A 15,133-nucleotide genomic window follows, 5' to 3' on the forward strand; every position below is an offset into this window, starting at 1 on the left:
AGGGTGTTTGCCAGAGGTCAAATGTGCTGAATTTGCAATTTGTGTTCCTGCTGAAAGCTGCCAATATGTGCGAGTATGTCTAATGCAATAATGGTTCACATAAAAGTATCCACCTTAATTATCCCCCCATTTTCCCAAAAGCAAGTTTCTCGATTTGAGAAATGCACAACTATTGCTACCCTAGTTCAGGTAAGATTGCCGAAACTTCTCATTCCCTGACACGACACAAAAACCCTAACTCTTGTTTCTTTGCTTAAGGATTAGAAATGACTGCAAGGTCAGGTAATTAGCTGGCCTGGTTCTGGAGCCATTTGTGATTACCTTGGGTTTTCTTTAACTCTGCAGAGTTAATATTTTAGCTCTGAGTTATAACAGCTCAGTTGACTGTAAGGTTAATCATTGAGCACTTTGCAAAATGCTTTAACTCTTCTAGTGATGGAGTAGCACAAAGCACCTATGCTAGAGAGAAAAGGCTCAGGACGGGAAGTCACAAACTGACTGTGACAGCCCTTTGGCGATTCAGCAGGTCCCCTCAGCGCTCCACCCCCTTCTCCAACAGCTGCTGCAGGGCCCGGTTGTAAGCCAGTTTTGGCCACCTTTGCTCAGGTGCATCTGGACAGTGCCTTACCTGAGGGAACCCACACTCAGGTTGGGGTCAGCACTCACACAAGTGAGCTTAACACCCATGGGGCCACCCTTGGCCATGGAGATGGGAGCCAATGGATTAATCCCCCTTCTTGATCCCCTCAAATAAGAAAGTTCTGAGACGAACTCCATTAGGCTCCTCCTCAGAGGATCCTGGTGAGATGGAGGACGGTCACCCAGAGCAAAGGCCAACTCTGCAATGTCTCTTATATTGGCTGGTCTGCTCCACTCCACCATTTCCTCACCTTCACACTCCAGAATCCTTTCCCAAATAAATTATGCATACAAACTTTCTCTGGGGCTCAGGTTTTAGGGGAATCTGGACCAAAATATGAACCATGTCTTTGGTTGGCTGGCTGGCTGGCTGGTTGGTTAGTTGGTTGGTAGGTTGGTGAGGTTTTGCCCCTAATCTAGCCTACTGCTACCCAGCTGTGTGACCTTGGGTTAATCGCTTTACCTCTCAGTAACACAGCCTCCGCAAAGGTACAGTGGGGATGGTAAAACAGAGTATTCGTCCCGCCAATATTACATGAGCATATTCCAGGAGCTATTCTAAGGACTGGTGCTAGAGCAACAAATAGGAAAGATAATGTTCCTGACCTCAGGAAGCTTAGATGTTGCTTAGAGAGGCAGAAAATAAGCAATAAATGAATAAATAATATAGTTAGGTAATGATAAACACATCACAGAGGAGGGGCTATGTGACTCCAGAGTGTAACAAAGCAAGGAATAAAACCAAGGCGATTTGGTATCTGGGGGAAGAGCTTTCAAGCAGAGGACAGAGCCAGGGAGAAATCCCCTCAAGTGTTTCCTTCTCTAATCTGCCTTTGAGATTCTTGGAGAGATGTGTTGCTCACGCTTGAATGGAAAAGAAATGGCAATTTGGAGACATGAATTGTTTTGCTCTAAGTCACCCATCTTGCCCACAGAGCTGACATTCCTGTGTCCTTGGCTTATGCTCTGGCCACATCTTTTCCTACCTAAGTGACTGAGGAGATGTGAAAATTCACCAGGGACGGAAACTTCAAAGGGAACCCAGCTGACACGAGAAAAACCACTCATGCATTCAAACAGACTCTAACTCGAAACAAAGCATCTTTTCCACTTGTGTGAGAGGTTTGCTCACAGGAGCCCATGCTTAACCTTCATTTTTAAGACTCTTTCCTTAGTCCTTAATTATTTCTAATCAGATCATTTGTAACCTGAGCATTTGTATGCATACTTTGGGATATTAAAAAACCAGAAGAGTTCAAAGAGGTTGTGCTCCACAAGTTACCCATCCTTGGACGTGGGGCAAGTTCCTCTCTGAGTTACCACAAATAAAACTTTGATGGGTTTTATAAGCCCAGTGGGAACAGAGGGAATGAACTAAATATAGACATTTGGTGTTTGATCCTTTTAAACGATCTCTACTCTGGGCATTTGGCAGCATATTAACATTGTGGGGGCACCTGGGTGGCTCAGTCGTTAAGCATCTGCCTTCTGCTCAGCTCATGATCCCAGGGTCCTGGGATCGAGCCCCGCATCGGCCTCCCTGCTCAGTGGGGAGCCTGCTCCCCCTGCTTGTACTCTCTCTCTCTGTCAAATAAGTAAATTCTTAAAAAACAAAACAAAAACTAACATTGTGTAAAGATTCACAATCCTGTGAGGAAACAAGAGTTTAGAAATACTGAAACCACTCAGCAGTTAAGAAGAGGGGCCAGGATTTGAACCAGGACAACTTTTCCCACCATGCCTCGTTCCAGCCACCCACCACAGGATAGAGCCAACTGCTAAAGATAGTAAGGTGGTGGGTTCAGCTTAACAGATATACGCTCAGTTTGAAGCATTCTGACACAAAGAAGGAATTCTCTACTAGTGAATATGGGTTCCACAGGCCCAGATGCACCCAGAAGTGAAGGCATGGGGTAGCAGCGATGGTGGGAGGAAGAGTTAGTTACCTTCAAATGTAAGAGACAGAAGAAGCCAGGGGACAAAAATGTCCCCTGGGAACCAGTGGAGACTTTTCTTAAAAAAAAGAAAAGTAAGAAATATGCTGGGAAATATTTTGGCAACAAATCCTTGACACTTATTTGCAGAGCATTTGGAATTGTTAGGCTTGGACTAAAATGAAATAAATAGCTCTGAAATAAATAAGAAGAATTTCAATTTACTCAGATGATTGGATTCCTTGGGTAAACAATGTCTTGCTGATGATGATGAAAATCAAAATGCGCTTGATGAGGGAGCAGAAGGCTAGCTAAGGACAAAGCACAAGCTGACACCCTGCAACCTCCCCCCTTTCCCCCACTCCTGGGTGGGATTTGTGTGACATTCCTCCAGGAAGCTCCCAACTCTCTTCTTGTTAATGCCTTACTAGAGGGAAAAACAACCTTAACTTGACAATGGCAAAGGCCTCCAGTATCTTGTAGGTCCTCTTCAGCATATGAAAGTTCTTTTGAAAACCTCCCTTTTCCCTACCTCCAGTTCCCAAGTATATAGTCAGCCACCCTCACAACCCCAGGGCAGCAGCTCTTTCTGCCCACGGGTCCTGTCCCCGAGCTTTAATAAAACCACCATTTTGCACCAAAGACGTCTCAAGAATTCTTTCTTGGTTGTCGGCTCCGGACCTCACCCCACCGAACCTCACCTATATTCCAAAACTACGTCAGGCTCTGACACTGAACCTGACTTTATCATAAAATGCTTGATTCAAGCAGAATGCTATAGACATCTCTTTGCCAAGTTCATGTGAATTCAGGAGGTCTGGCCTGTATGCAAAGACAGAGCAGTATGATAATGCATTGCTTGTTATCTTTCACTCCATTTTTTAATGTGGTCTTCCATTCAGAGCAAGGACACTATGGTGGGGTAACACATCCACGTTTAACTGGACAGAGTTCAACTATTCATACTTTGAAAAGAAGGGGAGAGAGAGATTAATATTTTAAATAATACAGGTGACCCTATCTTCTCTCCCATTCATTGAGCCCACGTCCAGCAGTAAACATTAAAGAGGAGATGTTTCTGTAGATATATTTATATGTATCCATCACTATGGAGGTCTGTGCACACAAAACAAGGCATACTATATTTTATGTGTGATCTAAGAGATATTTATGAATAATAGAGACTCTATGATTATCACTTAGGCCGGGACTTTAGAATCTAAGCTTTAAACAAGGTGAGACTTCACTGTACTGTTTTAGAAGAGGAAGATGTTTTCTTTTTTTCTAATAGGAAAAAAAAAAAACTTGATTTGAGCCATCCACACACCCTCAGGGGTCCCCCTTTAACCAGGGACTGTTGGCTGGGATTCAGAGCTCACTGTTGGTCATGAGACAAAATTAGATAACTAAATGAGCATATTTATCCGATTGATGCAATTCGCCATCAACTTGATGTAAAGCTGCAGGAAATATAAGCCGGGTTATGAAACCAAGAGTCTCCTATTATGCAACTAACATTTCTAAGTACCTGCTGTCCACAAGGCAATGGGTTAGAAGCCATAAGGAAATAAACCCTAATGTTTTTACAAATTGTGTAGTTTATAAAATCTTGTAAAAGAGAAAGATAAATACACACTGAATTAGAATACAGGGGAGGCTGTAAACAGTCCTATAATAAATGTGATCAGGTAACATTGTGAACTGGAGTATAATTTTAAAATGCAATTTCCTTTCAGTTATTCACTAATAGATTGGGCTTTGAAAGTTCTTTCTTGCAATAGTCTTGGCCTTTAATTGTTCTCATTAGGCTACCACTCAATTGTATTTGTATTCTATGTGATAGCTACCACCTTTTGGCCAATTCCATAATAATTACCCCTTCCTCCTGGCTAACAGAACTAAAATTTGGTTTAGGGATTTGCCTCTCCCAACCTCCCCAAACCCTCACTTTTCCAATCTCCTAGGCTCCTGGGGGCTCATGCGGCCTAATTCTGCCCAATGAGAAACAAGCAGAAGTCTATGGGAATTCTAGGGAAGTTTTGCTTTCTTTATAATTTTTTTTTTTAAAGATTTTATTTATTTATCTGACAGAGAGAGAGAGAGAACAAGTAGGCAGAGAGAGAGGCAGAGGGAGAGGGAGAAGCAGGCTCCCCGCTGAGCAGGGAGCCCGATGCGAGGCTCAAACCCAGGACCCTGGGATCATGACCTGAGCCGAAGGCAGCCGCTTAACCGGCTGAGTCACCCAGGCGCCCCAGTTTTGCTTTCTTTAAAAGAGACATATGTTGAGAGGCGCCTGGGTGGCTCAGTCGCTTAAGCCACTGCCTTTGGCTCAGGTCATGATCCCAGGGTCCTGGGATCGAGTCCAGCATCGGGCTCCCTGCTCAGCGGGGAGCCTGTTTCTCCCTCTGCCTGCCGCTCCCCCTGCTTCTGTTCTCTCTCTCTCCCTCTCTCTCTGACAAATAAATGACATCTTTTTAAAAAAAGAGAGAGAGAGACTTATGTTGAAGCCCCGATGTGACTACATTTGGAGATTAGGCCTTTAAGGAGGTAATTAAGGTTAAGTGAGATCATAAGGGTGGGACCATAACCCATAGGACTGTGTTTTGTTTTGTTTTTAAGATTTTATTTATTTATTTGAGAGAGAGAAAGAGCACACAAGCAGGGGCGGAAGAAGATGGAGAAGCAGACTCCCAGGGAGTCTGATGAGGGACTCAATCCCAGGATCCCAGGATCATGACCTGAGCCAAGGGCAGACGCTTAATCAACTGAGTCACCCAGGTGCCCCAGGACTGGTGTCTTTATAAGCGGAGGAAGAGTCATGAGGAACATGTGTACTGAGGAAAGGCCATGTGAGGTCAGAGTGAGGAGAAGACCAGGTAAGGACCAAGAAGTGAAGTCTCACCAGAAACCAACCCTGCAGTCCCTTGATCTTGGACTTCCAACCTTCAAAAGTGTGAGAACATAATTTCTGTTGTTTAAGCCCCCAGGCTGTGGTATTCCGTTATGGCAGCCTAAGCAGACGACACGGGCCCCAAGGGCACTGAAGTTCAGGCTATGTATGAGATGAACTCTAGCCTCTGCCATCTCTCCCTGCTGGAGTTACCCACCTTGTCCATACCTCTATGTTCATCTACTTCATAAACTCTTGCTTTGATCACTTTATGGGTAGAGTCCCTGACCAAGTTGTTTGCCTGCAATTTAGAAGAAAGGGGGTCTTCTCCCCAAGAAGTGGGTGGAAAGTTTCCAAGCAACTTTGATTTCCAAAGGGAGAAAGGGGGAAGGGAATTTTGAAGTTGGAACAGAAAAGGGCAGGCTCCTTTGTTTTTCCCAGTAATATTTATTTTGAGCACATATGATATGCCAGGCTGTGCTGAAGGTATAAGGGATGCAGTGAGTAAAACAGACCTGGCCTCTGCCCCTAGGAACATGTTGGGAAATTGTTCAGAGCACAGAAAATGTGGAGGGAGTAATGGGAAGTAAAGCTTGAAGAGTAGGATGGGAACAGATTATGGGGAGTCTTGAACCCTGTCTAGGAATTTGTTCTTTATCCAGTAGGTGAATGGGGAGCCCCTGAAGGTGACTGAGCAGGACAGTGCCCTGGTCATAGCTGTCTTTTAGTAATATGAATCTGAAAGCTGTGTTGATTCAATTGAAATAGGAAGAGATTAGAGACCGGAGAGACAGTAAAGGGAAACATACTAAAGCTCAGACAAGATGTACTGAGAGCCTGAACCAAGGTAATATGAAAATTATACTATGTTTGCTGAGACCACCATACACTAATATCAACAGAAAACCTTAAGATATTTTCTCAGACTCATAGAAATATTACCATGTGTTAGCCTTTGAAAAGTTCCCTAAACACCGAACTCAATCTTCTAATATTAGAGGCAACAAAGGAGAGACTGGCCAGGACTAACACTGACGTGAGCTGGGAAAGGGTGGCCACATTGCCCAAAGTACTTTAGAGCAATAAAACTCTCAATGTGTCAGGTTCAAAAGCCAAAAAATCTCCCACTGTTGTAATTAATTTCAGCAAATGATGATAAAGGAGAAGGGATTTAAGTTGGAAGACTGCAGGTCGAATCTCTATTCTGAGACCCTCTAGCTGCAGACAGGGTGGTCAGGGGGCCACAGACAGATGGGCTGGACTCCGGCTCCTCCATCTTCCCTAAAGCAAAGAAGAACTACTCTCCTGGCTGGGCAGCCCCCTTCTTCCAGAGTTCACCATTCAGATTTTGGCGCAAACGACCAATATTGACCCAACGGCTGCCATGAGCAGGCACTGCTTTTGGCTGTGGAAACATAAACTGAGCAAAATGTAAGATCCTGCTTCTCATGGGACCTACCTGGCCATGAACAGACACAGAACATATCAAAACATAAAATAAATATATTGGCTGGGCCATAAAGATATCAAATAAGGTGGACTGATAGAGCACCCCACCAACTAGATATGAAAACACTCCCAGGCCAGGATCATGTTGTATTCTGATGTATAACCTCCCTTCCCGGGGTCCTAGAATAGTCCTGACTGGTGCTCTATAAATGCATATTGAGCATTGCTAGCATTGCTCTAAATGAATGACCCAACAGCAACCAAAGGACAGCAAAAGCCCCAAGAATTGAAGAGAGCCCCTCATTTCAAACCAGGAAGTTGAGGAAATGCCAACTCTTTATATATATAAACTAAGAAATCTCTAGGACATGTGGGGCTTTTTTTCCCCCTTAGGACACTTGCCACAGAATCATCCGGGATACTTATTAAAAATGCAGACTTCTGGGCCCCATCTCAAACCCAATGAATCAAAATAACTAGAGGAGAGGCCGGGAAGCTGCATTTTTAACAAGCTCCTAAGTAATGCTGATGCTACGTTACCGATCTAAAAAAAAAAAAGAAAGAAAGAAAAAGTAAAATGCACAAGGGTCCCTTTTCATTGCAGTTGTAAATGTCTCCACAAACCATTCTTCAGAAAGCTCTTATGTATGAACTTCCTTTGCAAAACCTCCAGAACCCAGTCACAAGCTGATTTGTTTAGGGAAATGCACTGAAAGACAGAGCCCGCGTGATGGGAGCCTTCCATCAACAGATCCATTCATTCAAAAACTCTGACGTGTATGGACACTAGATGGCTTCAGTGGAAGTGCCTCCCTGTCTGGGGAGCTTAAGGTGAGACTTTCTGGAATATTCCCTACCTGTGAAGAGGGCATGGTAGTGGAGGCCCCTCTCCTTATCCTCATGGGAGCAGACATCAAATAAGTAGGCTTTAATGGGCCCATCAATGAAGTCAGCAGCAAAATCAAAGACAACTACACCTATCATGGTGATGGTTATGGCCCAAATCCGTTTCCTTCTTGGATCAGCAATCAAAGCTAAAAAGGAAATCAATATACATCATCTAAATCCCGCTTTAGAATGATTTGCATTTTTATTTCCATCAAAATGTCCTGTCATTAAATTTCTCCCTTTGCTTTCACTTTGCTTTGCTTTTCCAAATAAAAATGGCTTCATTATTTTTTCAGGTTTTAAAAATTATACACGTGAATGCCAGAAAAGGTAGATCTATAGAGACAGAAAGTAGATTGAAGGGTTGCTTGGGCCTGGTAGGGAGGAGGGAATGGGGGATGACTGCTAATGGTTACTAGGTTTCTTTTTGGGGAGATAAAATATGGTGGAATTAGATAGTGGTGATGCTTGCACTACCTTGGGATATGCTAAAAGGCACTGAGTTGTATGAATTTATATCATATCTCATTTTAAAAAGTTGTTTAAAAAATTATACACGCTTATTGTAAACCATTCCAAGAATGTAGAAAAGCTGGGGAAATGCTTCATCCCAGCCCCCACCAATGGTCATCCTTCAGATACCCCTCTCTGTACGTACGCACTAACAGAAAAAGGTGTATGCCTGTGCCCTAATGCAGTGCTTCTCAAACCTCAGCATCCTTAATCATCCCTTGGACAACTTGCTGAAACAGATTTACTGGGCTCTGTCTCCGTAATTCTCCATGATTCTCCCACGACTCTCTAGGAGTTCTGAGGTGGGGTTGGGCATTTGTCTCTCTAACAGCCCCCAGGGACGATGATGCCCTGGGTCTGAGGACGACGCTTGGAGGAGCACTAACTAATGGGATCAGGTTGGAACTGCTCATCTATAACCAACTCTCCTCATTTCTTTGCATTTCAATTAATGGAGAGCTGCTGCACAATTTTTAACAGCTGAATAATATTCACTCTGTGGACATGCCCGAATTCATTCACCCAATCTCCTATTAGAGAAAAAAGAATTTTTTTCCCTTGCTTTCAGTTTCACTTAAGTATAATGTGCAATATATGCACATTTTTTAAGATTACAGCATAACAATAAGTGAAAAATAAGCCTACACTCCACTTTTTACTTCCAAAGTCCTTTAGTAGTCCCCCCTAGAGGCAACTATTCTTATCAGGGGTTTTTGTGATTATTTTGCAGAAATAACCTACATTTGTGTGTTGATGCCCTCTTTTAAATATATACAAATGATAGCTGATTATCCTGCCTCATTATCATCCATTCTGCTAGCCTGAGAGTTAATGGTCCAGAAATGGGTGCTATTTTTGAGTTTAACAATTCTTTTTTCAATGAAACTTTTCATGTACTACCACCAGTTACTGATTAATTGGTGGCTGATTAATGTCAAGAAAAAGTGTTCACCATGAGGTTTGTTTTTGTCCAGAATTTGCAGTGCAAAAATGTCCCCCTGAGCTGACAGGCTGATGCCCTCCTCCCATTAAGACTCTACATAATTCTATGAACAGAATTAGCTCTTATTTAGACATATAGGTAATTTATTATAAGTATTCATGGAGTCATATGGCAAACGGTTAATTTGACAAAAATACTAACTAAAGCATAAGCTCAAAGAACACTGCAATTGATAAACATGTAAAAATATTTCATTTGATAAAAGAGATAAAAACTTATTCCTATTTTTAAATCCTCACAACAATAAAACAACAAGAGCAATGCATCCTGATGTTTCTAAAAGTAAAGTCTCCCCAACCACGGAATTTGGGTCATTCCTAGGTGGAAGTTCATTGTAACCTAGGAGAGATAATCGGTTCTAATCAATTTCTAAGTAAGTGTCACATAAAGGAATCTGCCCTCTCCTCCTATTGAGTTGCATAATGGGCCCCTGTCCCCTGCCTGCCCACCTGTGCAGCCCACTGACCTGATACAACAGCGTCCCCGTTGAGGTACAGAGCCATGCCCGAGAGCATCAGGAGGCCCAGGGTGAGGATGTAGGGTCTCCGCCGGCCCCACCTGGCCTGGCAGTGGTCGCTGGCTAGTCCCACCACGGGCTGCAGCAGGAATCCCAGGGCGGGGCTGAGGAGCCACACCGTGCTGTAGAGACTCTTGGGCAGCCCCACGCTGAGCAGGACCGGGGTCACGTAGGCGGCCTCCACCGCGTAGCAAAACTCCCGGCCAAGCATGGCCATGCTGTGCATGATGAGATTGCTCGTGGGTCTTTTGGGTGGCTCCACAGGGTCAAAGGGGTCATCCGCAGCTGGGGACTTACAGGTATGAATGCCAAGCTGCCCGATGTTGCCGCCCATGGCCACAGGGTGAGGAAGCTGCCTGCAAGCTCACCAACTTCTGTGTGGCCCTCAGGCTTCTGGCCCAAGCTGGATTTGACGTGGAGCCCGGCTGAGCGGCCAACGAGATGGTGGGCTGGGGGAGGGGCTCAAATTCTTTCATGCCTCTAAGATCACAAGTTATGATGAGAGGGAAGAGGGTGGGGTCAGGCAAGCATGAAGGAGATTAGCTGCTGCGAGCCCTCTGGCTCCTTACAATGTTTGTCTAAAGGAATCTTTCTTTGTACGGTTCTCTTTCTCCCTCTCTGTCTCTGTCACACACACAAACACACACTCTATTACATACAATCACATACACAGCTTTGAGACGGTGGAGCTGTATGACGCAGGTGTTAAGTCAAAATATGAAGGCATCAATATCTCCTTCTAAACTTTTTCTAGATATAAATATTCTGTTTTCCTGAACACAAGTTTCTATACACGCACCTCAAGAGTCAATTAGACTTAAAACCGTGGGAGGTTGCATCCTTTCTCTAATCTCTAGCTGTCGCATAGCACTGTGATATTTCCCTTTGTTGCACTTAACACACTTTATAATTGGACGGTTCTGTGTTTATTCTTTTTTTTTTTTTAAGATTTTATTTATTTATTTGACTGAGAGAGACAGTGAGAGAGGGAACACAGCAGGGCAAGTGGGAGAGGGAGAAGCAGGCTTCCTGCTGAGCAGGGAGCCTGATGCGGGGCTCGATCCCAGGACCCTGGGGATCATGACCTGAGCTGAAGTCAGGTGCTTAACGACTGAGCCACCCAGGCGCCCCAGTTCTGTGTTTATTCTATTTCTCCTGTTAGTCTTTGATCCCTTTAAGAGCAGTGATCAGGTTTATTTCCGTCTTTATGGTATCCCCGGCATCTCACATGATCCCTGACACCTAGTAGGTCCTCAATAAATGTTTGCTAAAGGAATTATCGAGTGAATAAAGTGTATACACTACATTTTGTAGTATCAATCAACTGCCTGTTTGCTCAGGTCCATTCCGGGCTCCTCCTCACATGTTCTATATCATAAGAGACTACATTTCCCAGGTTCCCTTGCTCTCTGGCTTCTAGCTAGGTTGGGCCAATGGAAGGCATTGGTGGGAAGATTGGGAGCAGGAGGGAAATCATGTTATTTTCCTCCTTCTCTTTCTCCTTCCTGAGCTGTCCATGGCAGTGGCTGCATTTCCACAGTGGGTCCAGCTTCCACCAGGCAACCTTAAATTCTGGGTCCTGCTAACACTGCCTTTCCCATCATCCCCTGCAGCCATACGAGTGGCCCTGGCTTCCCTGTTGTGGTTCATATCTGGATTGCCTGCCTCACTGTCCCCTGGGCTTCTCAGCTCTTTTATCACCAGTGAAATTCTCTATATTACATTTCCTGACTGACTGATTGATTGATATTTCACCCATCCCCCCCACCTGCCTCCCCTCTGGCAACCACCAGTTTGTTCTCTGTATTTAAGAGTCTGTTTTTGTTTGTCTCCTTTTTTCTTTCCTTTGTTTCTTAAATTCCACATATGAGTGAAACCATGGCATTTATCTTTCTCTGACTTTTTCACTTAGCATTATACCCTTTAGGTCCATCCACGTGGTCATAAATGGTTAAGAGTTCATCTTTTTTTATGAGGAATAGTCCATTGTATATATACACCACATCTTCTTATCCATTCATTATCGGTGGACAGTTGGGTTGCTTCCTTATCTTGGCTATTATAAATTTTGCTGCAAGAAACATAGGGATGCATGTATCTTTTCAAATTGGTGTTTTTGTTTTCTTTGGGCAAATACCCAGTAGTGGAATTACTGGATCATAAGGTAATTTTATTTTTAATTTTTGGAGGAACCTCCATACTGTTTTCCCCAGTGGCTGCACCAGTTTATATTCCCACCAACAGTGCAGAAGGATTCCTTTTTCTCCACATACTTGCCAACACTTGTTTCTTATTCTGTTTTTGATTTTAGTCATTCTGACAGCCATAAGGTGATTATCTCATTGTGGTTTTGATTTGTATTTCCCTGATGATTAGTAATGTTAAGGATCTTTTCATCTGTCTGTTGGCCATCTGTATGTCTTCTTTGGGAAAATGTCTATTCAGGTCCTCTGCCCATTTTTAATTGGATTATTTGTTTTTTTGGTGTTGAGTTGTATAAATTCTTTACTTATTTTGGATATTAACCCCTTATCAGATATATCATTTGCAAATATCTTCTCCCATTCAATTGGTTGTCCTTTTGTTCTGTTGATGGTTTCCTTTGCTGTTGAAAAGCTTTTTATTTTGGTGTAGTTCTACTAGTTTAATTTTGGTTTTGTTTTCCTTGCCAGAGGAGACATATCTAGAAAAATGTTTCTACAGCCGATGTCAAAGAAATTACTACCCATGTTTTCTCCTAGGAATTTTATGGTTTCAGCTTTCATCACGTAGGTCTTTAATCCATTTTGAGTTTATTTTTGTTTATGGTGTAAGAATAAATTTCCTCTGTTTCAAAGACTCTGCGTGGGTCATATTTTCTTTGTTGGACCCTGAGTTCCAGTGAAAAGTCTCTGGGGCAAGAGGAACACAATCTTATGGGAAGGGCCCTAAAAATGGTTTAAGAGCAAGACTCAGAGTCAGAATATTAAAATTTAAATTCTGGATCTGCCTCTTCTTAGCAGTACCTTCCTGGGCAAATCACTCAAACTGGTGGTTCCCAAACTGTGTGCTAAGATGCCCCAGCACACCACATTGAACTCAGAGGGGTGCCTCAGGATATTTAAAATTTCAAAGATAGTAAACAGAGTGAAACTCAACATCTGTCAGACGCCACATGAACTACCAGTGAGGTATCTCACACTTTCAACCTAAGATTGCACTCTAATCCTTTCAATGAAGCCAATAGTATATGAAAACAAATGTGGAACAGAAAATGGGGGTAGTGGTGTCCAATCCAATTTTGAGGCATGAGAAGCTGCACAGTGTCCAACACATGTATGACCCACAAGTGTGTTAAAAATGAAATAAAAATAAAAATGCTTTCTCTCAATTTATGTGTATTATATTTTTTCAAACAGTGAATTAGCTGTTGGGGCATAAATACTTAAGTTGTTGGGACCTAATTATTTATAAATGGAATAGCTAGATACTTCTTTTGGCCTAGGGGAACCATGAAAAATTATTCAGACACAAAGGGAGATGTGAACGAAGGTTTAAAACCATCTGAGCCTTGCATTCTCATCTGTACAATGAAGAAACTTGCCCCACCTATCCCTGTGGTTGTTGAAGAGAGACTGGGATACTGTATGTAATGGATGTTTTTTGCTGCCTACCCAACATCCATTCTCCACTCTTTCCATCCTGATAGTACCTGGATTAGATTCCAGAATCCACCCCTTCCTCACACACCCATGTGCTTCCAGCTAGCTGAGTCCAGGGGCGCTCCAGGAGCAGGCTGGTTTTATCTAAGGACAACCCTACCTTCTCTGATAAAGACTGGCGTAGGACTGGCCTATGCCTTAACTCCATCAAAAGAGACACAAGACAAGATTTGCTGATGGTTCCTGAGACCATCTCTTCTTCTGGATGTTCCTGTGTGTGGATATGAGATCTAGAACTTGTTACCAGGCTGAGGATAAAGTGAACATATGGAGGATGGCAACTTGACAAGACAAGAATGCTGGGAAATAGGGTCTGGGTGACTGGATTCAGGCAACCCTAAAATCCTTCTGGATTCGAGGTATGTGAGTCAAAACATTTCATATTTTGCATACTGTTACTGCCAGTTGAAGTAACAGTATGATGTGACATAGGTAAAAGTATTTTGCAAATTATAAGGTACAATGTAATTGTGACTGAAGCCAAGAATGTGCTTGGAGGAGTGATGTGAATACAAAGAGGCCTGGACGCAGCCGGTCATCTTGTTCCATGTGATTTATTTATCACCATACAGTTGGTAGCATCTCATCACTTCCTACATTGTAGGATAAAGAGAAAGTGCAAATCAGTGTATATTCAACTATACATTCAAGAATAAAATTCCTATTTACTCAAGAATATAATTTGTCTTTCATTAGAATTTGCCATTTTCAATTTCCTGCTTCTCCTACATCCTCCTTATAGCCTCCTATGTTCTTTTCACCTGCCCCCTTGCCCATTCCTAAGTCTACAGTTTGTCAAAAGATAACAAAAGAGGAAGTGTAGCATTTTCTGGACAAGGTCTTAGACTCTTCAGAAGAAAAGTATGGGTCACTAACAAAAGCTATTATTAACCTTATTTACATACCTGTATTCCTTAAAAAGTTTATACCCTACAAAAACCAATTTTTCATTCAACATTTGATATGAAGTAAATTAATCACAGAAATCAATATTTTGAGCTAGCCCATCTGTTTATTTGCAGATTTTTGCCAACTGGCTCTTATCCTTTCCCTCATCAACCCTTCAACAGTTATTTTTTGAGTACCTACTGTGACAGTAACAAAGGGAAAAAGACTTGGTTCATATCCATTAGGACAGTGCTACTCAAAATGTGGGCTTTGAACCAGCAGCATGATAATCACCTGGAAGCTTGGCAAAAATGCAAATTCATGGGTCTGGCCCTAGACATACTGCATGAGAATCTCTAGGGGTGGGCCTAGGAATCTGTATTTTAACAGTATCTCCAGATGATTCTTCTGTGTGCTAGAGCAACTACTCTAGGAGCTTATGACCTAGTGAAGAGTTCTGTAAACTACATTAAAAGCAATGACTATCCTTGGAGATATGTACGAAGTACAATGGAAACATAGGAAGGGCCCCTTAGAACTAAAACTTACTGAGCACTTAGGATGTTCCAGGCATATGATAGGCCTTGTCTTAGACACCACAGTGATTGAGTGATATTTGAACGCAAGACCTTTCTGACTCCAAATTTCACAATCACTGTATAAAACTGCCCTAGGGCTGAAAGTTTTGCAAAGAAGGTTGTGTTTGAGCCA

At 42.8% G+C, this 15,133-nt stretch overlaps 1 protein-coding gene across 1 annotated transcript in view; it reads right to left on the minus strand.

Moving 5' to 3' along the window:
* SLC45A2 (solute carrier family 45 member 2) overlaps window positions 1-10,240 on the minus strand; it is a 36,052-nt gene extending 25,812 nt beyond the window's left edge. Inside the window, exons 1-2 of the mRNA XM_032415305.1 lie at window positions 9,783-10,240; window positions 7,770-7,946 (exon numbers count right to left, since the gene is read on the minus strand). Of these exons, the coding sequence (XP_032271196.1) occupies window positions 7,770-7,946; window positions 9,783-10,167 (562 nt within the window). The 5' untranslated portion in view covers window positions 10,168-10,240. The remainder of the gene's footprint in view (window positions 1-7,769; window positions 7,947-9,782) is intronic.
* Between the last annotated feature and the right edge of the window lie 4,893 nt (window positions 10,241-15,133).

The sequence above is a fragment of the Phoca vitulina genome, unplaced genomic scaffold (assembly GCF_004348235.1).
Source record: "Phoca vitulina isolate PV1807 unplaced genomic scaffold, GSC_HSeal_1.0 scaffold17, whole genome shotgun sequence".
NCBI lineage: Eukaryota > Metazoa > Chordata > Mammalia > Carnivora > Phocidae > Phoca > Phoca vitulina.